This window comes from Etheostoma cragini, chromosome 5 (genome assembly GCF_013103735.1).
Source record: "Etheostoma cragini isolate CJK2018 chromosome 5, CSU_Ecrag_1.0, whole genome shotgun sequence".
NCBI classification, from domain to species: domain Eukaryota; kingdom Metazoa; phylum Chordata; class Actinopteri; order Perciformes; family Percidae; genus Etheostoma; species Etheostoma cragini.
The window spans coordinates 25526260-25551666 of record NC_048411.1 but is presented as its reverse complement, the minus strand read 5'-3'; the positions used below and the strand labels follow the sequence as shown (position 1 = coordinate 25551666).

Genomic DNA, 25407 nt, shown 5'->3' with positions numbered 1-25407 from the left:
GCAGTTTTCTTGCCAAATAACTGATCATAATTTCTGCTACAACTATGCAGCTGTACTTTAGATGCTCTAGTGACATCTCAAACACATTGTACTGTACACATTATGAAAGGAAAAAGCATTTTATCAATAATGACTTAATCTTGAAGGATGTTAAAAAACATAGTATTGTTGTATTTATTTAGTTTTTTTTGCAATGTAAACTCCAAAAACCAATAACGTGCTTTTTTTGTTACAAAATGCTCTAATAGATGTGTTCTCTTCATAGAAAATAGTCTGTGCATGGCAACATGTCGGAGGTTTCTCCACAGCTAGTCAGAGACATGAGGCGCCTCTGTATAGCACGTGCTTCCAAACACGACAGCATGATTATGAGTTGATTTCTTTCAGTAATTGTTCTTCCAGCTACAGAAGGAAACACAACTTCTCCCAAACTCTGGATGTTGCTTCCTTTTATTCCTATGTTCTCTATTTGATGATGATGATGTCAAAGAATTGTAATTCAATCACTCTGGATCGTAACAATAAAAATTTGTTACTTGGCAAAAATAAAAAGGTCCTATTCTTTGCATTCAGTCACTGGCTCACACTCAGGACTTTGGTTTCAATGAGCTAATAAAAGAAACCCATTTGGGCCAAAGAGCTGAATGTCCTTTAGGCTCAAACTCAAACCCTAAACGCAGATGTTCACCATCTCAAACATGTCACTTCAGATCACAAAGGCCCTGCCTAGGAGTCTGTAAACTAATGCAACTTTTCACCAACAACTTAAAACCTGTTGTGGCTTTTCCTTCAAACAAAGACAGTAACTTTTGGGCGGAGGTGTGATAGTGGGGATATGGGCACCAAATTTAACCCAGAACAAAACTGGCTCACACCTCAGCCACCTTCCTGCCGTCTGTTTTGGTTCGAGCAGCAGGCCGTCACACGGGTCAGGAGGGGATCATGCCTTTGTTCCTTTTGCGGTCAGCCATGTTGCGGCGGTTGTGATTTGCCCCGCGGCCCTTGTTGGCCTCCTTCTTGCGTCGGTCTAATAACGTCTCCTGGGTTTGTCCTTGGCCTTTGGCTTGGCCCACCACATTTTTGGGGCGCTGCTCCGGTCGGAAACTGGGAAAGAAGAATGAACGGAAGTCAACAAAAGGTGTGGGTGGAGCCACCAAGTGAACTTGTGCCAGGGTTTTGGTTTAATAAAGAGGTGTTAAGCATTTCTCCATCCAAGTTAAAAGAAAAATGTCCACTGAAAAGTTTTTTTTTTCCTGAATTTCAAAAAACAAGACATTGGAATAAATCAACTGTTTTTTCTCTAACCATATAATGGACCGATGGTGTCAGATATACCTAGTGTTGTCTATTGACGTTTGTTGCAATTTTTCAATTTCCATTCAGTTTGTGTCTCAAGAGGGATTAACAATCCTCTACCCTTAACCCCTGTATTCATACAAGGCAAAGTCTTAACCGAGGAGAAAAATGTAGAAACACATTATTTTCTTGAATGGAAAGACAGCTAAGCAGTAAGAGTTTTAATGAGTAAATATTGACTTCTTACCCTTTCCGTTGATGCATGGCAGCTCTTCTAGCTTCAGCCCTCTCTCTCAGCAGAGCCGGGTCCTGCACAAACTGGTCCCTGTTTACATTGTTCTGAAACACAATGGATTCACATGCAGATGTAGTGACCACGCATTTGTAGCGAAAGACTACAACAACATTTAAGATTACAAACCTAGCTAAAATGCATTAAGGTCCCATGACATGGTGCTCTTTAGACGCTTTCATATAGGCCTTAGCCTTTCTAGCCACTGGGGGAACTCATTAATGTAAAAAAAACAACAACAACAACCTCAAAGTGATATTTTAATGCCATGGGGCCTTTAGGCAATGTCTGAACAGCACTTACTTCTGCACAAAAAATGATTTACCAAATGTGTTCAATCTTTTTATATACAACCACTTGTAAAATGGTAAAAACATGCCATTCTAATCCATTACATCTGATGAATCGTGCTTCTATTTCATACATGATCAAGAACTAAGTGTCGTCTCAAATAAAATTAGTGATTAAATATAAAGTTATACACCAGAGCTCTCAATTTTACAATGTGTAGTTTGATGTGTAAATGATACCAACATGGTGTCTAAAATAAGATTCATGCATACATAATCCTGTAGGAGAAAACTGCAACACTTGAAAAACATAAGATTTTACAGTTAGATATTAACTTGATTGACCAAGGTTCAAAGTGAGTAAAAGTTTATTTTCTGTAATTTTTGATCAGTTGTTTTTGAAACATGCAATTACCTGTAGGGTCTCTTCCTCCTCTTCATCTTCACCCTCTACTTCCAATTCTGGTTTGTTTCCTTTTCTCAGTATCTGTGGGATTGTGAAAGGCCTGCAGGGAAACACAAACACAATGAAAATGAAAAAACGTCCCAGTATTTGGCATCCACCAAAAATGTACCCTGTCAAAATCTAAAAGGTGCTTTCCAAATTCCACTTCACTCCGTCTCGACTCCATCGCGATCAATAATGAAACTGATTTACCTTCTGTTCAGTAAACTGTCTCCATCCAGGTCGTTAGCTCCCACTTGGCCCATGTCGTAGGTGTCGTCGTACTCGTCTTCGTAGTCGTCGAGGCCGTAGGTTTCTGCACTTTCACCGGGCTGGATGACAACCTCGTCTACCACTGTCTCGTAGGCCTGATAACGAGATTTCTGCTCGGCTATGTGCTTCTTGTCGTTCAGCATCTCTTGAACGCTCTCACCTTTCCTGCAAGAGTGAGAAAACAATTGTAGGATTCCAACGTCTTAAAAACACCTTCAGCTCCTGCGCCGTGCATGCGGATACTGTATTAACAAGGTAACGTTAGTTATAAATCTCCGGATACATTACCATTGGCAGAATTCTGAGTTTATGGTCAGCTTTTTGCAAATAAGCCTTATATGTACACTACAGTATGTAAATGATATTTTAGTTTTTCAGAGCAACATTGCACAAGGGATAGTTACAACTGGACGTACTGCTTGGCTTTGATTAAAATTTTGAGGTGGATTTTACAGGCACATGAATCAGATAAATGTGCAAGTACATAAAGTCCAGGGATTTTAAATCCTCTTGTGTGCTCACACTAACCTGGTCCCACCAGACTCTTGTACATTTCATTTGTACATAGAGTCTGGCCTCTCTTCATTAGTAAGTGTTAACTTCCTTGTTAACGAATCACTAACGTTTGGTCGTGACGTCGGCTTAGCATCGCTAGCGTTAGCCTTGGCCAACACCCTCCCCACTAATGGTGCGAGCTGGAAAATCCCCGTGGGAAGGAGGGCCACAACATCAAGGCCACCAACAAAACTCAGCAAAGCTTGTTCTTGCTCGGGCTTTAACTTCTGGATATTCAGCGGCGTTGCCACAACGGACCAAATGGCATCTTTCTCCGCCGCCATTACGCAATTACAACTTAAACTAGCACACAACCTCAACGTTATCATTCTCAGCCACTCCCTCTGTTCACTGATTGGATCGGTAGAAATTTGACTGGAGTAAACCCGCGAATATACCGCAAACCCAGACGGAGTGCTGAAGGAAAATGAAAATTGAGCAGAAGTATGTAGGAGGACAGAGCCACGCTATGCTCTTACCTCCTGCCCTTCCATATGCGGGACATGTCCACTTGGTCTCTGCGGAAAATGTCAAACTCATCATCATCAAACACGTTTGACCTGACGTCCAGAACATCTGGAAGCACCTCCTTCACTGGCCTGAGGGGACAGAAGGACAACAGGGTCAAACACGGCTGATACAATTCTCAATTCAATATTATCATTTATACACAAATGATCTGCACATTTTGATGAGTTGTATAATAAGGTTCTAAAACAGTAGCACCAATTTGTATTATTGATGAACTGAGTAAATCATTTGAAAAGCAAAAATTGAAAATCACATATTTTAGCTTGTAAGATTAGATGATATACTGCTTTTCTCTATTTTATATCAATGTAAAATGACCGGGTTTGGACTCTTGGGTGGACAAAAAAGAAAAAAGAAAAGAAAAACATAAATGAATTGAATCATTAGTTGGAGCACTTAGGGAGACATTGCTGATCATGTACATATTACGGTACACATTCTTACCTACTCAAATACTGTTCCTTACATTTAACTAAAGTATTTTGCAATGTTGTATGAGGTCTTGTTTTTGTGATTTTGAAATGTGCATCACGATGACTTAATATCCCCACCAGAGTTAAATTGAAATTAAAGTAACAAATTAAGGCCCTCTTTTTAACAACAAGCAAATGAGAAGTTCAGCAGCACAATCCTCGTGGCAGAACGTCTACATCTTTTTACATAAAGGTCAAGTCAGTGCGTGGTGTCACCTTGGCATGGCTCGGTCCAGTTTGTCCAGGTTGGGGGCCAGGCGGTCCTCCAGGATGTTGTTGATGACCAGCTCAGAGTTGTAGTCGTACTCTTGTAGACAGGCCAGCAGAAAACCTTCGCCCAAATCAGGCAGCAGGTCCCTGATGCACGTCAGCAGAGACTCTAGCTCCCCCTCGCTCACTGCAGCCTGATAACAGACAGACAACACCTTCAACGCCTGTTGACAAACTTTTAGTTTAAGTAGTTTTGTTTCATGCAATTTATGTAAAATGCTTTGTTGCATGACAGATGTTACAGTAATAAAAGGTTGTGGTTTGCTGCTTCTACCTTTCTCTATTAGCATATTATTTAAGCAGTTCATCTCATTTGACTTATGTACATGTGCTGCTCAAATGCCATAATTTCCCATTTTCATGGGATCAATGAATATCTATCTATCTATCAATCTATTAAGATTATTAACATTTTAGTAGCTGCAGCAATTAGTCAATTTGAAGATCAACAGAAAAGGCAACAATATTTTGGGGTACTGGACTGATAGTTGAACAAAACAAGATATTTAACCATGTCACATTGGTTAAATATCGGAAATGTTTCACCATCTACCATCATAGACAAAACTATTAATTGGGAAACTAATTCTTCGTTGCAGCCCTCCATTTTACCTTAACGTATCTTGTAAAGCAAACAATTTGAAAATTCCCTCAGCTGGCGTAGTATGCTGAGCTGTCAAAAGTACACATTTAGTTAACTGTAACAACAACTCACATGGTTTCTTTTTCCGGGAACATCCAACATGGCGTCTGCTCCCCTCAGGCCCTCTCCTCCTTCTAGCTCTCGAGCCTCCTGAAATTCAAAGCCAGTTGAGGCGGCAGCAGCACCGCCCGCTGCTCCCTGATGCAGAGCCTGGCTGTGTGGTCTCCGTCGGCCCACACAGTCCCAGGCACTCTCCACCCCCTGGAGCAGGTAGGACATCCGGGTCTCATCACTGAGGGAAGCAGGTTAAGGATATATGCTAACACTTTCTTCCATCCAGGATGTCTCTCCACCACAAATGGCTGTTGACTTGATCAGGGCTACAATTAATCTGCTGATTAGTTTATGAATCAATCTTTTAATAATTTGGTTAACAAAACATTAGGAAACACACTTCAAAAACTGGAACCATCAAATATTTTAAAAATTTAAGTGACTATCAAAATAGTTGCTAATTAATTATTCAACTAATCATTGCAGCGCTTCACCTTACTTTGTCACTATTGCACTTAATTTATTGGACTGATCCTGTGGATGTGTAAATACACATCTCTGCTGATCTTATACTTAAAAGTAATGTTTACATTTCGAACATATGATCAACAATTTTTAATCTGGGTCTTGCATCTGAATTGATTTGCTCTGCTTAAAACAAACATGCATCATACATATTTGGTTATTTTTTGGTAGCACTGTGTTCAGAATGTTATTAACCATAAACAACTATGTTCACAGAGTTATTGTTATAAACTGATAAGGATACATGAGAGGGAGGGCCTGTTGTAGCAGGCTGATGTCATCTGCAATGGGGAACTGCTCATCATAGTCTGACAAGAACCTGAAAGGACAAAGAAACAAAAAGGGAAAACCCCTTTACACACTGTAAATTAAGAGAAAAAGGGAAACAAACTAGTTCTAAGATTCTAAGAGCCTCAGAGTTGACCCCCTGACCTTAACAAGTAACTTTACCTTTTCTCAGGTAAAAAAGATGTGAAATGTTGTAGTAGCTCCTCTGCAAATGTTTGAATGTTCTCTCCCCTGCAAGACAACAAAATTCAGCAGAATTAGTTTGTGCATGTGTAAAGCTGATACTGCTAAGATGCACGTTGAGAGTTTGGATGTCTCACCCCTCTAGGATTGGCTGTAGGCAGGTGTGATGCAGCAGCAGGTGAGCCGTCTCCACTATCTTACGACAGGAGTGGGACAACCTCTTCCACAAATCCTGCTGAAGGCTAAAGGAGGGTTTGGCAGAAATATTCACTATCACTCATTTATTCATGTATCCAGCAAGTGGGTCTCAGTCTTTTGTTTTTTTTTAAGTATTAAATGCAGCAGAAGCTCACCCTTTATCATCAAAGTTTCTCTTCCTCACCGCCTTCTCGAGGTCAGGCACAGCGGTCTCATAAAACGAGGTCAGTCTGCCAGAAGACAAAACAACAGGATCACGAGAAGCTACGGGGAAGGTGTGGCTGCGATACTGCCAGTTTACTTCATCGGTCTACCTGCTGAGGAAGCCATGGGAATGGAAGCTGGAGCAGGCGGCAGGGAAGATATCCAGGAAGGCATGGATGGTGGTGGTCGAGTCACACAGGTACAGAATAAGATCTACAAGATCCTGGGATAGTAAAGAAAACACGTTTAGTATTATAGTGTCCCTCTGTGTTTCCAATCAGTTATACTTATAAAATAAGTTAAATTCCAGTTTAAAAAAATTTCACCATGACTCCAGTGTTTCCCACACAGACTTATTTGTGGCACTGCGCCACACAATCAACACCACATATTGCGTTTTGTTATTTATTTATTTTTAACGCTATTTAAAAGACAGCTTATTTGTTCAAATGCATTTCCCTTCCCTGCTCTCTTGCATCTCTGTGTCGTGCATGCACACGCACACACTTTCTTCTTATTGTGCAGCCCCACTAGCCATTGGCATTATTTCATTAGTATTGCATGCAGTGATGACTGGAGATGTGTGTGTCTGTCTGACCTGCTGGCTCATGGCCATGGCAGTGGGCTGTTTGTGTGCGTTCAGCTTCATCGGCTCCATGGCTGTGACTCCCTCGCTGTGGAGACCACACTTACCCAGGATGGTGTCAAACACCTGAAGGCGACGTGGAATAAATGAGGGAAAATGATCTATAATTTTACAGAATGACATTTACAACTAAATAGTATATTATTTGTGTGTCCCAGTTGTCTTGTCACTTTTTAGAAAACCTAAATAAACAGTCTTACACTTTTCATATAAATATAGTTAGAAGAAAGTATAGAGGGTATCTTTTAAACATGATCTTACCTGTAACACAGTTGGCACAGTCTCATCTAGGTCACTGTAGTAAGATGGCTGCTGGGTAAAAATGTTCTCTAAAAAAGGACATCATTTTAAAAGTTAACAAAAAGTTACAACACAGATACACACTACTCATCATCATGACATATTTTAATCCTATGGATACACCATTGAAATACACTAGAATGATTGAAATTGGACCTTCACAAATAGCTCACCAAGCATCTTGTGCAGCAGCTGACTGTTGCCCTTTCCAAAGAGCACACATAGATCCAGAATTTTGGGAATGTCAAACAGGAAGTTCTCATAGATAATTTCTCCAAACACAGCCGGGGTGAGGAAGTTCTCCTGTGGAAGAGGAGCACAAGGCAACAGTCTATCAGGGCTGTGTTCTTGGGAGTGACAATATTATACTTGATGTTAGGATTTATTGGTCGATACGTTCTGGCTCGACCAAAATTCTGATTGGTTGATTTTTTGCCATGTTATTTCATCCAGTGGAAGCATAGGCCGTAACTGTTTATGGGTGAAAAGCACAAATTGCTAATGGGGGTGTTTTCAGAGGTCTCCTCTTGCACAGGTAACAGTCTGTCTTCAGAACACCCCCCCCCCCTTGTTTTCACTTCTTTTTTGGATTAGCCCAACCCACTGGGGACAGATTGAAGAAAGAACTAGAAAGCCTTGTTTTAGTGGTTTGCTGAATATTTCTTTAATTGTGAGTGTTTAATTTACAGTCAGTCCTCCTCGACCATGTTGAAGACATCGGCAGTGTGGCAGCCTTTTACAAAAATAGATAACGGAAAAAAGTCAAATGCAAAGTTTGCAAGCAACAGTTTGCATATCGCAGCTTGACTACAAATATGACATATCACCTGAAAACGGTAAGCTAACTTTTCTGCGTTAGGTTTCCCTGTCTGTTTTGAGCAGGCTATATGTACTTATCAGAATTGGCATATTTCACTGTCTAATAATCGTTTTATAACTACCGGCACACCCACCCGCAAATACGTTAGCGTTCCCCAGACCCCCCCAGACCCCGCTGGATGTTGAGCCTACCATCCAAACGCAAAAACAATATCACAGAAGGAATTGTCGACTTTATGGCTCAAGATATAAGGCCCATCACTGTTGTGGAGGGCTGAGGTTTTAAGAACTTTTTAATATACAGCACCATCACGGAAAATGTGAGGGACTCAAAGAGAAGGTTTCAGAGATAATACAACCCAGCGAGGCACTGAGCGCTGTCAGAGCGCGACAGACAAGTGGCCCGTTGTGTGACAAGTTGATTACAGCCCTACTTGATGTGCTGTCATTTCAGTTTACTGATCATGATAAGTAGCTCATCACTGCCTCTAGTTCATATTTGGGAGCTGCTGTTACCTTGGACTCTTTATGCGTAGCCATCCTGAGGAAGGTCAGGAAGACCGCCCTGTGAACGGAGCGCTGCATGTCGGCCACCGCCGGGGAGGAGGGCAGGGAAGCCAGGTCCAGGCCTCGAGGAGCCTGATGCAGGTAGGAATCGAGGCACCTCTGCAGGGAATCATCAAAGACGACCTGGTGGAATAAACAGACCCAAGCGGCAGAGAGAGGGAGGGACATTTACAATGACTTGAATTGAACGGAGTCTCAGTCTATTTACATTGTCCCGCTACCATTCACCTTTGTGGCTCAGAGAGATCTTTACACGTTAATGGTGCCTCACCTGACACCAGAACTTGTCATGGGGCAGTGTGAGCAGCCACTCCAGGTCCTCTATGATGAATTTGGCATGTTCCATAAACTCCTCTACCTCAGCGGGAGAGCCGTCTTCTGGCGGGGACTTGTAAGGCACAAAGCAGCGATCCTCCTTCCTGGTTGGGTGCTGTTGTTGAACAGGAAGTTCAGAGTTTGATTCTGATAAAACTGTTCTTGGTGAAAAGTGAGTTTGGTTAATCCTGGAGCCAGTGTTGTAGTACTCGAGATCGGTCTTGGTCTCGAGACCGGTGTACAGACCACTTTTTGAATGCATTGTCTCAAAATCAACCACATTTTTACTTAGTCTCACATAAAACTCAGTCTCAGATAAAAGGGGAGTCTGGATTTTATGTCAATACTGCCATTAGAATATTTTATCAAGATTTCTCATGATACACTTGTGGCAATAGAAGAAGTGAATGAATAATAATCTTAATTTGTTTTCTGTGGGTGTTTATTTATAGAAATTGTGATCTTTCAGATCAATTTGAAGAGAGCCTTTAGTTAGCATTTTCCACATGCATTTGTGTCATGCAGTCAGGGACTCACGCTTGCCTGGTCTTAGTCTTGTCTCGGTCTCTAAACACTGGTCTCGGTTTAGGTAATCTCATCTACAACACTTCCTGGAGCTCCACAGACTGCTGTTGGAGTGTATTTCTTTATCAAATTAGATGATTTGACTCACCAGTGCAGGCAGTGTGTGCTCTTTTCCCAGCGGGCCCGGCTCGGTCACCTGCTGCTCATCCAGTGGCACTCGGGCACAGGCCATGGCTTCTCCCTCTCTTGTTTTTTTCTTCTTCTACCAAATCAAAGAAATTCCAAAATGCCAAGAGATATCACATTCCACATATCATTCTACATATATTTCAACTCAAATTTCTCATAATATTAGCGTCCTGTGATCATTAAGTACTAATTTCACACTGTGAAAATACGTTAAAGTCCTGCATTTAAAATCTTACTTAAATAAAAATGTGTATCAGCAAAATGCACTTAAAGTCATAATTGTCCAGTAGGCCTACACAATTAATCATCATAAAAATCACGATCTTGATTCACCCTGTTCATGATTTGATGTAAAAACTAACTTTGATTTTTCTTTTAGGACTTTGATTCTCATTTAATTTTATGAGTCGACTTAATCACAAATGCTGCATCTTTCCTCTGTCAGTTTTACACATAGACTGTATAAAATCTCCCATCTCTTCACTGAAGCCTCTGAAGGCTTGTGGTGATGCGCAATTCGCTATATGTGCCAAAAAACAGTGTGTTTGGTACGGCTAATCTGTTTTGTTTTGTCATGGTTCATGTGTGCATTAACATTACACTTCATGAGAAAATAAATTGTGGCAGAGAATCATATCAATTCCAATCTAAAAAAATTGTGAGTCTGATTTTTCTCTGAAACGTGTAGACCTATTGTCCAGTAAACGTACCCTCTCAGCATATACTCTGGTATGTGGTGTTTTTGGATTAATATTACTGCTGCATTATTGTGTACTTTGCATTGATGTAGTAGTTTAATACTTTATTAACTGTTGGGTAGTTTAATCTGCAGCAATGCATGATATTCCATAAAATCATCATTTGTTTGTAGCATCAATGTCCTCTGAGAACCACGTATCTCTAAAATGTCAACCTTCCATGAACAAAAAAAATGTATATAAAAAACAGCCCTGTTTTTAGCTTTATGATAAAGCATTTTCCAGCTGATCCAAGAGGGGGTTTACATTTTGATTTAGCTTAAAAAGTATGAGAACTTTCTCAACATATAAAGGATCACTTCACACTTCAGTTTTTTACAAAATAGTCAACACCTCTGGAGATCCATGGTTTTCACTGGACAGGAAATGTAACTAAAGTTATCTAAAAAAAGCAGTGTAAAAAAACACAATATTTAATGGTGATGGTTTAATGGTGTTTACCTTGTTATGGATTTTTTTTCTTAATTTTACCTGTATGTCTATTTTTACATTGAAAGCAACAAAAAGCCAGACTATAATTCCTTATGTGTTCACTCTTACATGGCCATTGTTCTGATTCTGGTTTACCTCTGAGATGTATCTACTAAACTAGCTAGTAGAGTAGAAGTATAACGTTATATACAATAAAAATACTAAAGAATACATGTACTTTAAATTAAGCAAATGTACTTTGTTACATTCCTATTCCATGGGATGTTGTTGATAGTCTGAGAAAACCTATTTCTGATGAATAGTGGACACATTGTCTTGTAGCTAATTAATCATAACGAGCCTCTCACAATCACATATTTGCACATACATTACCTGCAATTTAACATATATAGAGACAATTCTCCTCCTTTATATTATATCACCTTAGCAGTTAATATTTTGTCTAAACTGCTGAAGCTAAGGGAGCCACCGAATGCTTGCTAACAACAGCAGTGTATAAGCTAGTTGGTAAACTACTTAACGTTAGTTAAATCAACGTAAGTTACCACTACCAATAAACAGTAATGTAGCATAGCCACCTTTTAACCACTAATGTTTCAGTTATAGCACCACGGCTACCTGCTAATACAGTTTGTATGTATTGAGTTAGCTACCTTCTGACTGAAAAACAACTTACCGGTAGCTAGTCCGGTAAGACAACTTGCTAGCTAGCGTTATCCGCTAATTACCAAGTTCAACCAAACTGACAGCACGTCAATGAATGGGGAGAGGCTAACGTTAATGTAACGTGGCTAACGAGCCGGTGACTTTATAAACGTCCTCTTGTAACTCGTAACGTTATGTATATTGACTGTACAAGGAATCCGTTAATACAGTTGCTTACCTATTAACTTGACTGTCTATAAGGCGTTAAAGCCATCTCATCAATGTCGTTGCAGCTGTCAACAGCAGCGTCCAACAGTTTCAGTTTCCCAACCTTTTTCTAATCACCTGTGATAGACCCGGAAGTGACGAAGATTTGATACTTTTGTAGCATGGCGTTTGACTGTCTGTGCCATAGCCACCATGTGTTTACCGCCCCCTTGTGGAAACCAGAGCGCAACAGCACATGTTGATTTCTTACATTAAGACACGTTTTCTGAAATTCTATGTGTAAAATTAAAATAAAGCATTATTAAACATGTGCTAACTTGTTTCATTTTGTTGACATATTAGAGACTAAAGTCATTATAGAGGGAATTTTGGATAGCTCTTTATATCACTAGCTACAGAAATCAGAAAATACTGTCAGCAGCCATACAAAATCCATTTTTGCAACGTTTTTTGGAATAACATGTTATGTAAATCAGGCTATTAAGGATTTTATATATATATATATATATATATATATATATATATATATATAAACACTGCATCCATTACAAAAAAACAGACAAGAACAAACCAAGAACATTTGGTGTATGTTTGCTGTACTAAAGTGGAGATTTTTGGCTCATAGTATGAGAACAACATGTTTTGAGAAAACAATCTTTAACCATAATCATTGTAAAATTACATACATTTAGCAAGACACTAAAGGTGAATTTCTGCGAGGTCAGTGAAATATACTGTAAATATCATCTTTTTTTTTTTTTTTACCATATGTACCCAGAGACAAGAAATCTGTCACTAAGAAGCACGTAAACTATTTAAACATAGTTGGTGGAGGGTAACTTGTCTGCTAAATTTAGAGGCCCAATAAAGGAATATCGAATATTACACCCAAATATTGATTAAACGCTTTGCTTTAAAAGAAGACTAGAAAGAGAAAAGAGCAATTCCACTAACAAACTGTATACCCAAATACAAATTAAATCTTTAATTGGTTGTATAAACTGCTAGGATGATAAAACAAGAAAATGACGCTTGAGAATTGACTTTCTTGGAAAAAGATGTTTATAAAAGAAGATTACCATGACACACAGAGAAGGCTGATGAGGAGTCCAATAAATCACATCAGGTACAATATTTTCATTAAAACAGTCTGAAAGTCCATCGATGAATTATCAAAATCTCAAGAAAGGGAAACGTTGGTGTATTTGATGCTGAAAAAGAGAAACTTCTGATGTATTACCTGTGCTCCTAAATTCATAATTTGATGGAAAATCAGTTTGTGTCCGCCATCAAAATTGTGAGGTTTAGATTATCATAATTGACCGGAAAACGTTTGTTTCTATGTGCGCATATGCTCCAATTTTAGTTTTTAACATATAGTTAATATTTTTAAAGCAATGAACTTAAACTCTTTAAACTAAAATACTAAAACAAAGATAAACAACAAACAAAAAGACGTATCATTTTTTGTCTGCTTTCATGGCTTGTGGTGTAAACCCGAAACTGTTTACTTCATATTTGATGTAAAGCATAAAATAAATATATGGCTCAAACAACAACACAAAATGCCCCTTACTTATCACATATGGAGCAGTAGTAATACTGTACTTCATGGTCCCCCATCCAGGAATAACGGAAAATCTAAATTGTAAAGACCTTACCTACAGGTCTAGACAATGTGACAGCAAATCACAGCTTCAAGTTTCTATCCAATAATAATCTACAGCTCTATTCTATGCTAATATCAAATCTACAGAAAAGTATGTTTGTTTTAAGATTTGATCACTTACTCGGTATTGAATTTGGAACAGAGGAAAAACTGGTGCACTTCTAGACTCTGAATACAACAGTACAACACATTAAATATTGTCCACTGAGTACTTTGTAGTCTTAACAGCAACAGAATGAATGATGTGGCTATGGTGTGAATGGCTGCTTTATCCTTAGCAATTATTTGTTGTTGATTGACTAATAGTTGCAGTTCTGATGATTACTCATTATTTTAACTAAGAAGTGTAACCCGAACTCAGCCCGAGCTTGTGATGCAACTTGGTAAACTATTGTTTTAATTTTTTTAAAATCTTGCAGCAGACAGAATAGTTTTTTTCACGTAGTCTTTAAGGATTCAATAAGAATCTTCAAAACTGCAATTATTGTTATTTAATTATATTGTGGGTCTTTCAAAGATCACCAGGTATTTATTTTTTCAGAAAAATGGATGCTTACAGTAGCTCTGTGACTTATTTGAGAGTACCAAACTAGGGCTATCACAAACTATGAAAAACTACTCCATACCAAAAGTGCACACAAATACGCAGTTTCCCATACTTTTGGCCACAGTGTAACTCAGCGAAACAGAGTGTTTGTCATAACAACCTAACTAGATACAGTTTATGACTTAGTTTAACCTCTCATTATTATGTAATTTAATATGGATTAGGTCACAGAAAAGTAGGCGAGATGTGCATGTATATGTGATGGAGCTTACAGTATTCTGTTACAAACTATTATTGTACAATAAAAGAATAGATAATTCTGGGAAAAATAGTTTGTGGGATGTGTGAAGGCCAGAGATTTGCACTTAGAGTTCAAGAATGCAAGGAATAAAAACTATTCAATGCTATATTAATGAAGAGCACAGATGGCAAACTATATGGACTAACGCTGTCGTGGACACTGAGCGTGCTGAGATTGCGTCTGATCTGAAGCCACTAATATCCAACTCTTGACCTTATTTTGCTTTACATATCTGACCCAGGCTTAACTTGAGATTTCTAACTGCATGCCAAGGATGTATACAAGTCCGTACTGAGGAGACATAAAGAGTGCCCTTCCACACGTCACTGTGTAGCCCTTCAACATTTTCAATGGTCTGCCCATTTTTTGGTCTTCAAAGTCCGATTTTATGTTTATCATATATATAAAAAATATGACATCAATAAACAAAGTACAGCTGGAAGTCAGTTTGATGTTGACACTTGATTAAAATTCCAGCTCAAGTCCATAATGATTTGTTTTTGGTAAGTAATAAAAAAAGGGAAGAGGACGGGGGTTTAAGTCTGTAACAGAACGATAACGGATGTCAATAATACAGCTGCAATTACCTGGTTGTGAGCACAGGTGATTAGTGATCTAAATACTCTGCATATATTGAATGCAACAATTGAGGCTCAAAATTACATCCACTGAGGGAAGATTGATAGGGAGAAAAAAGAAGAGCAGGAGCCAAAATGGCTGATCAGTAGTCTGGGAAATAGACAAAAGTTTGAGTATTGCACGTCAGCTCGGAAGTCTCGTCTCTGCAGGCTGATCACCGCTTTGGCTGATATTTCTAGACTGTTAAGAGGGAGCAGCGATCAGAAAAAAGGTGGCTAAAACATGAAAAAGAAGGCCTCCACCCACTTTTGTCTAGGATTTACTGGATGTAGGAACTCTGAATAAACGGCTACTATTTTTTTGCGGGAAAAAGGAGCCGGTGTACCTGCCGCACAGCAGCCAAACTACAGAAATCCCAAGGGTCTTAAAAACAGGGAATGGGAGAAAGATAAAGAGAGAAAAAAGTTCCCTCCTCTTTGGGCTTGCAGTTTACACCATCACAAACCAGCTCAGTTTCATTTCACTAGTCAGAGCTGATGTTGGTTCCAGAGGCGTCCAGCGCTAGCCCAGCTGTATCTGTCCAGAGTACATGGTGAGGAGGAGCATGATGGCGAAGCCCGTCAGCAAGCCGGCGTTCTGGATAGCAAAGGTGAGGAGGAAGCTGCTGCCACCTGCGTCCTCTTCCTCACGACTCACCTCATTCATCTCTGGAAACTGAGAAGCAAAAAACATAGAGAGAAAACCCTATTTTAAACTTCTATTAAACGTGGGAAAGTCCAATTAGTAGGCTCAGGACTCTTTTTTCACATTAAAAGGGGCCTTTCACTTATTTAACAAAGTTAATTTTCTAGAAATGTGGACTGCCGCACAGCCTGTGAAATCAGTTGCGTATGTCTTCTGACTCTGGAGGAGCTTTGTTAAATCTAAGAAAATGACTCAAGTGACATCATCTGGGTATCTCAGCTACACATTTTTTACCCAAAAACTTAATTTTTACTGTCCTAACCCTGACACATTAGAGATACTGTATTAAACTGTACTATAAAAGACAATTACGTATAAACTACATTATTAAAACCAAACACTTTTTGCATGCCCTTCTCCCCTGTCTGTCAGTTAGGTAACTTGTTGGGTCTTTGTAAATTATAGTGTGGTCCTATTATACTCTTAAAGTGTCTTGAGATAACTCTTTTGTGATTATGATTTGATACTAAAAATAAAATTGATTTGAAAAATTTAATTGAAGCTTCAATTTAAAAATTTACTTTAATAATGCCTTTTTTATTCACTAATTAAATAAGGAACAAGTTGAAAAATAACATTTACTACTGGCAATAAACCTTGAATGCCTAAATCAATTTAATTGTTTGATGAGATTGTTCTTCTTAATATAAAGCAATCAACTAAATGCATGATGTGACATACCTTTCCCAACTACAAATGTCCTAGTGTGTTAAATATCTTCTTGTAACAACTTCTTAAAGGAAAGTTCTTCAAGTCTGCTTATGTCTAATGAGACCCCTCACAAAACACATCCATCCTTAAAAAAATCACTTTTGCAAAAACACTGACCATGTCTGCCAGAGCAATGTAGAGAAACATTCCCCCTGCCAGGGCAAAGATCCAGTTGGGGGAGAAGCTGTTGCCAGCCAGGATGCCAAAGCCCATGCCCAGGTAACAGCAACATGCCGACAGGAAGTTAAAGAACAGAGCCTGCTGTATGCTCATGCCAGCGTTCAGCAGGATGACAAAGTCTCCTGGCAACAAAAAGAGAATGGCATGAAGAGAAAAACAATGTGTCAGGTGAGACTTGCAGACCGGTAGACACTCAAGGCAGCAACCATTAGAAAACATCTGGCTCAAACCTCATCTCCGACTCACCTAGCTCGTGTGGGAACTCCTCACACAGGATGGCCACGGAGGTGCTGACACCCTGGAAGACCGAGGCAGTAAAGGAGGCGCCGATGGCCAAGCCGTCGATAAAGTTGTGCAGGCCATCACTCAATGTGATCATCCAGGCCAGCGTGCCGATGTCAGAGTATGCCGTCCCCTTCAGCCAATAGCAGCCACCGCGTCTGGTGCCGGACCGGCCCCCGCTGTCTGGGCTCTGGGTCTCCTGGGATGAACAGTGAGGGACACCCATTAGGTAAATATTTGTGAGCAGAGCAGCATTATACAAATACTACATAATCATGTTTCTGGTTATTAGGCATTAAACACAGAATTTGCAAGCAGTTTGTTTTTTTAGCGGAATACTGAAAGCAGGAGAAATGTAGAACTGAATACACTTTAACATCTGTTTATCTATCGCAAATAGTGTAGTTATCGTGATATTCAAAATTTTTGCATATTGCACATATTCCTAATATTGTGCAGCCCTAACCAAAAAGTGGTTTTCTCTGCATAACCTCTCAGTTTGTATCTTCTGAATAAATGTTAGAGGCCTGAAGACGTGAAGCTATACAAGATTAAACAAAAACAAAAAAAACTAGAGAATTACAATTTCAGTATCTGATCATTATTACTTAACTATCAATCAGCTTGTGACCCTTTGAGTGGGCCCAACCCCCATGGATGAAATCGGCTTAAATACCATTGAATAGGTTGATATTTTCTTTAATCATGCGTTAATGTATAATTACACCTTTTCAGTTCTATGACTCAAGCAATTCATAAATATTAATTTCTTAAGTTATAATATTATAATAATAATAATAATAATAAAGTCCCGTCTTGTCCCCACCATTACCTGTGGCGTCTGTGCAGAACTGAGAATGAGCTCGCCCTCCCCAGGGTCCACCTTGCCCAGAGCCAGGCTGCTGGCTTCTCCGTTCTGCTGTAGCTTCTCCTTCTCACCCTCCTCCACATCTGTACCGGGGTAATGACTGTGGCCGTGGCCCTGAGAGATAGAACAATATTTATAAATAATATAAATAACAATTTTGAGGGATCCATTACATTTCCTACCTTACAAACTAAATAACATTAAGCTTTAGTAAATGAATAAGAGAAGGGCAGAGAGACTATTAGGCTCAAGTTGACTTAAAATTAAAGGTGCCCTGCCAGACAAAAACTATTTTATTTGCATTTTTTTAAATATGTTAGGTCCATATGTGTTTGAGTTATTTGGTTAATGTGAAAACGAACTGCTAACTCCTCTGTCAGCTCTAGCCACTGAAAAGAATTAAGAGGAGAAATCAGGCCAATTAAAAAAGCTGGTCAGTCTGACGTCATGTTGCCTGAGCTCTTTACTATTCATGAGCTCGCTCAGTTGTGCTGGGTACTGGATACTGAATGCCAGGCTCTCATTGGCTAGGTATTAGCCAATAAGAGTCAAGCAGCTTATCTCGTTGAATACTAATGACAACTGGCACAAATTGAGCTGAGACTTCCAGCAGGCTTTCTATACCACGCTAGAATGGCTTTAAGAAGGTAACCAAGGCACAAAAAATATTACAGAGTCCATGGCAGTCCAACTTTTGACATTACCACAAAGTAATGATGTACGTGTGGCAGGGCACCTTTAATCTCAAGCAGTGTTTCCTAGTACCTTCCTCGAGATATCCTGTGCTACTTTTGTCCCATTTGAGCATCCTCTACTACGGTTTCCTCTTGGGATTGTGCCCCAACAGATGTAACGTTTTTTGCCTCAGTTGATTAATCATGCACGTTGATGCAATTTAAAAAGTGATTGAGTGATTGATTGGTTTAATGAACAGGCAACCAAAGTCCTTATTATCAGTGAAGGGTTGCACTTTTGACTACAATTCCCACAATATTTCTGCATTATCACTCAACGCATTCACAAAATTATTCAATCAGAACCCCAGGTGCGTCTGTAATTCTGTGTGACACTATATTAAAGTTTGCATGGACAGTGACTCTAGGCTTGCATCACACATTCAACAAAGTTACCGGCTGGCGGGTCACTTGAAGTACAACACTCCTGGATTCAGGGAAAATTCAGTGTTTTGCTTAAAAATACTTTACCAGAGCCGGCACCCTGACATTACAGTTGACTGATTCTGCTACTACATAAGAATGTACTCCACTACATAATAACATTTGTCCCAAAGCAGTTTAAAAATATCTTGACACCGACAGATTTGGGAGTTGTTAATTAGCTGTTTTTTGTCTATGTTTTGGCAGTAAAAGAAAAAAGCCGACAGCAGCCTTATAGATGAAAAATATGGGTCAAAGAACTTAAGTAATTGGATCTTCAGGACTATGTGTTAATTACAGTAAGGAAGCTGGACCATATGGCTCAAAGCAAGGAAACCACAAGATGAAGCAACTGTTCACAAACACCCCCTTTACTGGATATTCCCTGTTGCTGCTGTGAATGGAATTAGGACCACTGGAAAACTCTACTAATGTGTGCAGCTAAGAGTTTAGGTAAGAGTAAGTTAAGTAAATAGAACTGAATTAAGAGTGAAATCTATAAGTTCAAACAGTGCTGTAACATTAGTGACTAATAAACCTGTATTCCAGCTGTCAAATCCTACATATACCACGCCTGCACTTAGGTAAGGCAGGCAGGGCAGGCACAGTTGACAAGTGGCTCAGAGCCAAAATCAAGCTACACTAAAACAGTACAATATCCATTTCAGATATAAATAACTTTGAAATACACACACGCCAACTTATTAGATAACATTTCAGTCATGAATTCAATACGCCATGTACGGGGAAGAATCAGGATGCGAGACAAATCTTAGTCCAGCAGTCAAAGAAGACTATGTATCATTCAAGCAAAACCCTTATAGGTGCATAATTTCAATAGAAATATGCAGTGTGTCGCAAATTTTTGGACAAGATGGGATAGACATTAACTATAAAAAAAAAACACAAAAAACAATTGATGCAACCAGTAAATCTTGTCTACAGCCCATTTGCAGTTACCGTTTACGTCATATTATTTTAATTTTTAAGCCTTTGTTTGACAGGACAGTCACTAAAGTGAGGATAGTCTTCTAAAAATGTGTAAAAAAAAATCTTTGCCTTGTGCCGCTGAGCAGAGTTGTAATGTTAGTCTGTATACAGTCGGGCAAAGGTAAAGCTCAGTTCCTCTCTGAAGGACACGTAAGAGTATGTGTCACATTTTTTAGTCTACTACTATATACTACTATACTGTATACTGTATATAGTCTACTACTGTACGGTATGTACAGTTGGTAATTGTCTTACAGATAGAGAAAAGAGATAAGATACATTCCAAAACAGTTGACTCCTGAGGGCAGCACTGTGAAGTTAAATCAACCGTGTGTCCGACCCAAACTTTCCATCCAACTGGTTAAACCTGCAGCTGTACAAATAATACAGAAGGAACAATTACATTAGATAGTGCTGTCAAAAGGTGGGAGATATCCAGTATCTGACCTGTGCGCACCTGATAACTTTCCTCCTTACAATCCAGGACCTGTGCAAGCGCCCGTATTTATGGTGTCAGGAGAGATTGACATTAAAAAGAAAAAGAAGGCGGTGAGGGTTGCAGGAGCGAGTTATTTTGTGGATCCAGGATACTATGCATCCTGATAAAGTTCCCTTGGCCTTTGGAATTAAACTAACCCCATATCATCACATACCCTTCACCATACTTGGAGATTGGCTTGGTTTGATTTCAGTTAGCTCAATAGCTGGTTTGATTTGCATTGAGAGATGATCTTATGGAAAGTTCCCCGTGCCTATCTATGTATGGTGAAAGGTATGCGATGATGTTGGGCTTAATTTGAATTCCAAATTAATAAAATAAGAAATAGAAGAAAAAAAGAAATGAATGAAGAAAAATATCAATACATGATACTGATTCAGTATTATCATTTATTGATTTTTTGAAAGTATTCCATTGCTTGATTGTTCCATGATCTGTCATGTGGGTTGATAGTCAACTGTTCTTGATTAAGGAGAAACGATGACAGAGAAGTCAAGAGACGTTAGTTTCCTATGTTTTGGAATCCTGGTTTAATGCTTGCCATACCGTGTTGTGTCTTTGTGCATTGACCTTGGATACAAACTGAAACAACCTACAAACTGTTTAAACCAGCCATAAATACCAGTACAGAGTTGTTGAGACTGGTACAGAGATGTTGCTTCAGTGTTGATGTCTATTCCTATCTACCACCTATCCCCGCAGGTCAACTTCAACTTAAAGCACGTATTTTGCAGCTCTTTTCATCTTAAATAATGGCAGTTATTGTGACTTAAAGCTATAGTGCGTAGTTTCTGTCGCTCCCAACAATTCCGTCGGTGCGTTCACATTATACAAGCCTTCCATTAGAAGAGGGAATTATCTTTATTCGAGTTTCTGAGCACAAAAGTCGCCAGACAACAGCAATTTCCAAACACAGCCATGCTGAGAAACTCAGACAGAGTTGTGTGGAATGTAACGGATGTTTAGGATTATAAAAAAAAAAGTTAAGCACTTTAATTTTTTCCGGTCTAACATCTCACTAAGGCTCAATTATAAAACTGTACCTAATTTGATATAAAGAAATACTAATTTAAACAAATCCATTGTGATGCTGTAATTTACCCAATTTCAACCCTGGGATCAATAAAAGCCTTCATATTTTTTCTGATTATAAGAATGCATCTTAAAAAAGGCATGTAGTTTGATTTTGAGCACCAATTTCTGTCTGCTTTGGTCTTAAGCTGCTTTGACAGCTTTCACACATTAAAGTAATCATAGAGGGACCCTTGCAAACTTGAGACATTTTAATGCAACCCATTTCCCTTGGATATGCTTGTTGTTGCCATTACCATTTTGCCATTGTCCCACCACCTCTATCTAATAAAACAACATTTATAACATCCTTCTTGCTATGTATGTACTCACCCCATTTTTCTGTTTGAGAAGCACTCTGAGGACCTTTTCAGTGAAGAAGAAGAGGTAAAAGCCTGCGAACACCACCGCAGATTTGGACACGTAGAAATCCACCATGGGGTCAAAACCAAAGGCCTACCATCGTATTAAAAAAAAATTATGTTAGTTTGTGATGAACATTTATAGTAGCTGTTATTACATCAATACTGCCTGACATCATTCAATTTGCATATTTTTTTAAATAAGGTGTTCCTTGAAACAACTATGAAATATAATGTGGTAGGTGAATTGCTTGTTTTGAACTCTTAGTGTGTCTAGGCTCCATAGTCACCTGTCTTAAAACAAAAGAGAGAACTTTTATTTTTGGCAAAGAGTTAAAAAAAAACATTTCCCCACATTTTATATTCACTGCCAGGGCCGGCTGATGAACAAACTAAAGCTGATTATTCATTTCCTAACCTGGTTAATAACCTGGTTTCTTATGGGCATGTAAATGTAGTCAGTGTTTTTTTATTTTTGTAAATGGTAGTGTGTGGGTTTGGTAAAAAAGCCAACGAAAAGATTCACAATGTATGAAACCGATCTAAACAGTTTTAATAGCACTAGATTTAAGGCATCCTTGAGCATTACAGTTTATTCAAAAGGTAAATATCCCTTTAACATATTGGTTGTTCTACATATCACTGGCAGTGCTCCAACTCAAAGGTGCATGCTTTTTTTATGTTTGCAGTTCGTTAATACTTGCATCACTCTATTAAAGTTACTTTCATTTAGGGCTAAACAATTAATTGAATATTAATCTTGATCACGATTTTGGCTTCCCATGATCAGATTTGCGTAATTGAGCAATATTTTTGATACATCATTCCGTTCATAGAACACTCCGTTTGTTCTTTGCAAAGGCCATCTACCGCTCTGTGAACTACAGTCTGATCACAGGCCCATACGAGTTGTTCCACGCACCGCGCAGCTTAGTTTCTAGATGTAGACAGTCACGGAGGACAGAGTAACGTGAGGAAAATTCCACAACAGATAGTAGTTGGACATACGGCGGTCACAAGGTTTACAAGTTTACTAGTAAACGCAACATTTTGTCCCATCTGTTGTTGTTTTTCAGACAATAGCAGTGACCAGTGCTAGTCGGTGCTAGCTAGTGTCTGTTAGCTCACAGGGCTTTAGGACGCCAGTTAGTGTCTGTTAGCTCACAGGGCTTTAGGACGCCAGTTAGTGTCTGTTAGCTCACAGGGCTTTAGGACGCCAGTTAGTGTCTGTTAGCTCACAGGGCTTTAGGGCGCTGGTTAGTGTCTGTTAGCTCACAGGGCTTTAGGGCGCTGGTTAGTGTCTGTTAGCTCACAGGGCTTTAGAATGTCACTAACATTTTTCCTAGGTCGCACCGGTGCACCCAATGTCCTCGCATCCGCTGCCTCGCCACAAACAAAGCAATGTTGTTTATATTGATATGGTTTAATGTTGCGATACATGACCCTTTTCTTCTGTAAAGCTTTGCCTGTGTGGCTGTCTCCATTTACTCTCCATGCAGCCCCGCCCTCTTTCACTCGGCTCCCAGCAACGCGGAGAAAAACAGCATCAGTCCCCACTTCTGACACTTGTCCACAGTTTTAATTGTTATGAACACAGCTGTGTATTGTTAAGAATGAGAGGCAAATCTGTATTTAACACTCTGGTGTTGTGGCAGCCACGGCAAAAAACACAGAAGTTATTTTTGAATGCAGCCAACTTCAGTTTGTGGAGTAACAGAAACGGAGCCTGCTGGACCTGCAGACGATGTGACTCCATGGCCAGAACATCATAGTTAATGAAAATGCAGTGACAATACAGACATTTCATATGTGCACAACGTGTGCAACTCCGCTGACCCGCCATCCGACCCGTGCTGGACCCATTCATAATGAGTCAGCCGTCACTCTGAGTACGTCCATCGCACCCCCCCTCTCTCCCTAGCTCTTTTAATCAGTAATTGGTGAAAACAAGTGCTTTCTCCGAGATATATATATATATTTTTTTTAATATATCCTAGGCTATTTATTTCAGATCATTTTCATTTACATGTGTTGCAGCTGTATGTATGTACAACATAACACTTCAACATAAGAATATAGCACAATATAGATGTGAAAACAGTTCTAAATAGACTATGTGACAATAAAATTTGTTTTGTTTAAAAACAACTAATAATCGTGATGATTAATTGTGATCTCTATTTTGATCAAAACACTGCGATTATCATTTTGATTAAAATAACGTGATTATCATTTTGATTAAAATAACGTGATTATCATTTTGGCCATAATCGTGCAGTACACACTCCAATACACAATTAGTTTCCAGTTTATGAGGTAAACTTCGCTAAACTAATGTGGACTCATACAACAGTCTTGCAATCTATCCTACCTTCATGAAGGTTAGTAGAGTTTCAGGGGTTGTTGACTCAACTGCATGATCATTTTGGAGGCTGCAGGTTTTGCTGCGTAATTGTACTGCATTGTGCAGACAGTTGTTTCAATTATTTTGTCCAACTTTATTATAATCAATGAAAACTGAACATTAAAACCTTCAAAAATTACCAATTTATTGCAAGACTGTATTAAATGTCATAACGACCACCGCTACATGAGTCAATCAAGACTTGTTTTTGTGATGTATTTCCCAAAAATGATAACTAATACATTTACCTTTGTTTTTTGAATTCCTCTGATTTGAAATATGAGGCAAGTAGAGTGGCTAATCTATGCTTTTCCATCAGTCGCAAATACACTCGTAATTTCCAGTGATTTAGGATTACTATGCATTTTCTTTTTTTAAATTAAATTTCCAAATTTAGCTTGTTTGTTTATACACTTTATGTTGATGGTGGCAAGATGGCTGCCAATTAGAGCATATCATTCTATAGCTCAATATTATAAGCAACAGGAACTCATCCTTCTTCCTTGAAATTGCATAGCAACCCTGCAGTGTGAATGAGCTGCAGCTATGTGAGTCAATGCAGCATCGGCACTACCTCTGGGATGAGCTGAAACAGGGCGTTGGAGTAGAGCGTGCCAATGGCCAGGGCTATGAAGTAGAGCAGCAGTCGCTTGTAAAAGGTTTTCTTCATGAAGGGCACCACGCTCGCCCCGACCAGCGAACACAGAGAGATCAGTGTCACACACAGGATCCCATAACCCCACACTGATCAACGGAGATGAGGCATAAAGAAAAAAAGGGGAAGGTGAGGAGAAAAAAAGACAGAGGGAGTTAGTTGAGAAATGATTTTATCAGATGAATTACCAAGGTAAGGGACAAAAAAAGAGAACACCAACCAGTTAACTCCCTGAAAAGAAAGGAAGAATTGAATTAAATCAACCTGAGGAGAACAAAAAAAGAGATTTCAAAGACACCAGAGACAAAAGGCGTATTTGTCCATTTAAAAAACAGATCAACAGAAGTGACACCACCTTTCATTTGTATTTAAAGATAAGATGTTGTTTTTTGAAGCAGACCTGGGACCCCATGCATTTTGATTGGTGTGGGGGGGGGGGGGGGG

General features: G+C 39.2%; 2 protein-coding genes across 5 annotated transcripts in view; both read right to left on the bottom strand.

Annotated features, from left to right (window-relative positions):
* Positions 1-389: 389 nt before the first annotated feature.
* Positions 390-12122, bottom strand: ascc2 (activating signal cointegrator 1 complex subunit 2). Of its 3 annotated transcripts, none has more exons than XM_034872856.1 (19): positions 11955-12122; positions 9841-9951; positions 9124-9282; positions 8802-8975; positions 7640-7769; positions 7428-7495; positions 7119-7232; positions 6631-6743; positions 6472-6546; positions 6256-6360; positions 6098-6166; positions 5892-5966; positions 5141-5360; positions 4372-4559; positions 3631-3750; positions 2537-2761; positions 2294-2384; positions 1544-1635; positions 390-1104 (listed from the first exon to the last, which is right to left on the bottom strand). In XM_034872856.1, exons 2-19 carry the CDS (start codon positions 9922-9924, stop codon positions 930-932), a joined length of 2277 nt encoding a protein of 758 aa, XP_034728747.1. In that variant the 5' UTR covers positions 9925-9951; positions 11955-12122; the 3' UTR covers positions 390-929. The 3 variants fall into 3 exon arrangements, with proteins under 3 accessions (XP_034728747.1, XP_034728748.1, XP_034728749.1); XM_034872857.1 differs by having other exon boundaries at positions 9841-9948; positions 11951-12050; XM_034872858.1 differs by lacking the exon at positions 11955-12122 and adding an exon at positions 11081-11102.
* An 866-nt stretch (positions 12123-12988) lies between these two features.
* Positions 12989-25407, bottom strand: part of slc39a14 (solute carrier family 39 member 14) — a 28512-nt gene continuing 16093 nt past the window's right edge. Inside the window, exons 5-10 of one of the 2 annotated variants that reach the window (XM_034872860.1) lie at positions 24883-25052; positions 21876-21998; positions 17790-17939; positions 16922-17156; positions 16613-16797; positions 12989-15754 (exon numbers count right to left, since the gene is read on the bottom strand). In XM_034872860.1, coding sequence (XP_034728751.1) covers positions 15602-15754; positions 16613-16797; positions 16922-17156; positions 17790-17939; positions 21876-21998; positions 24883-25052 — 1016 coding nt within the window. In that variant the 3' untranslated portion in view covers positions 12989-15601. The remainder of the gene's footprint in view (positions 15755-16612; positions 16798-16921; positions 17157-17789; positions 17940-21875; positions 21999-24882; positions 25053-25407) is intronic. The other variant, XM_034872861.1, reaches the window with a different exon arrangement.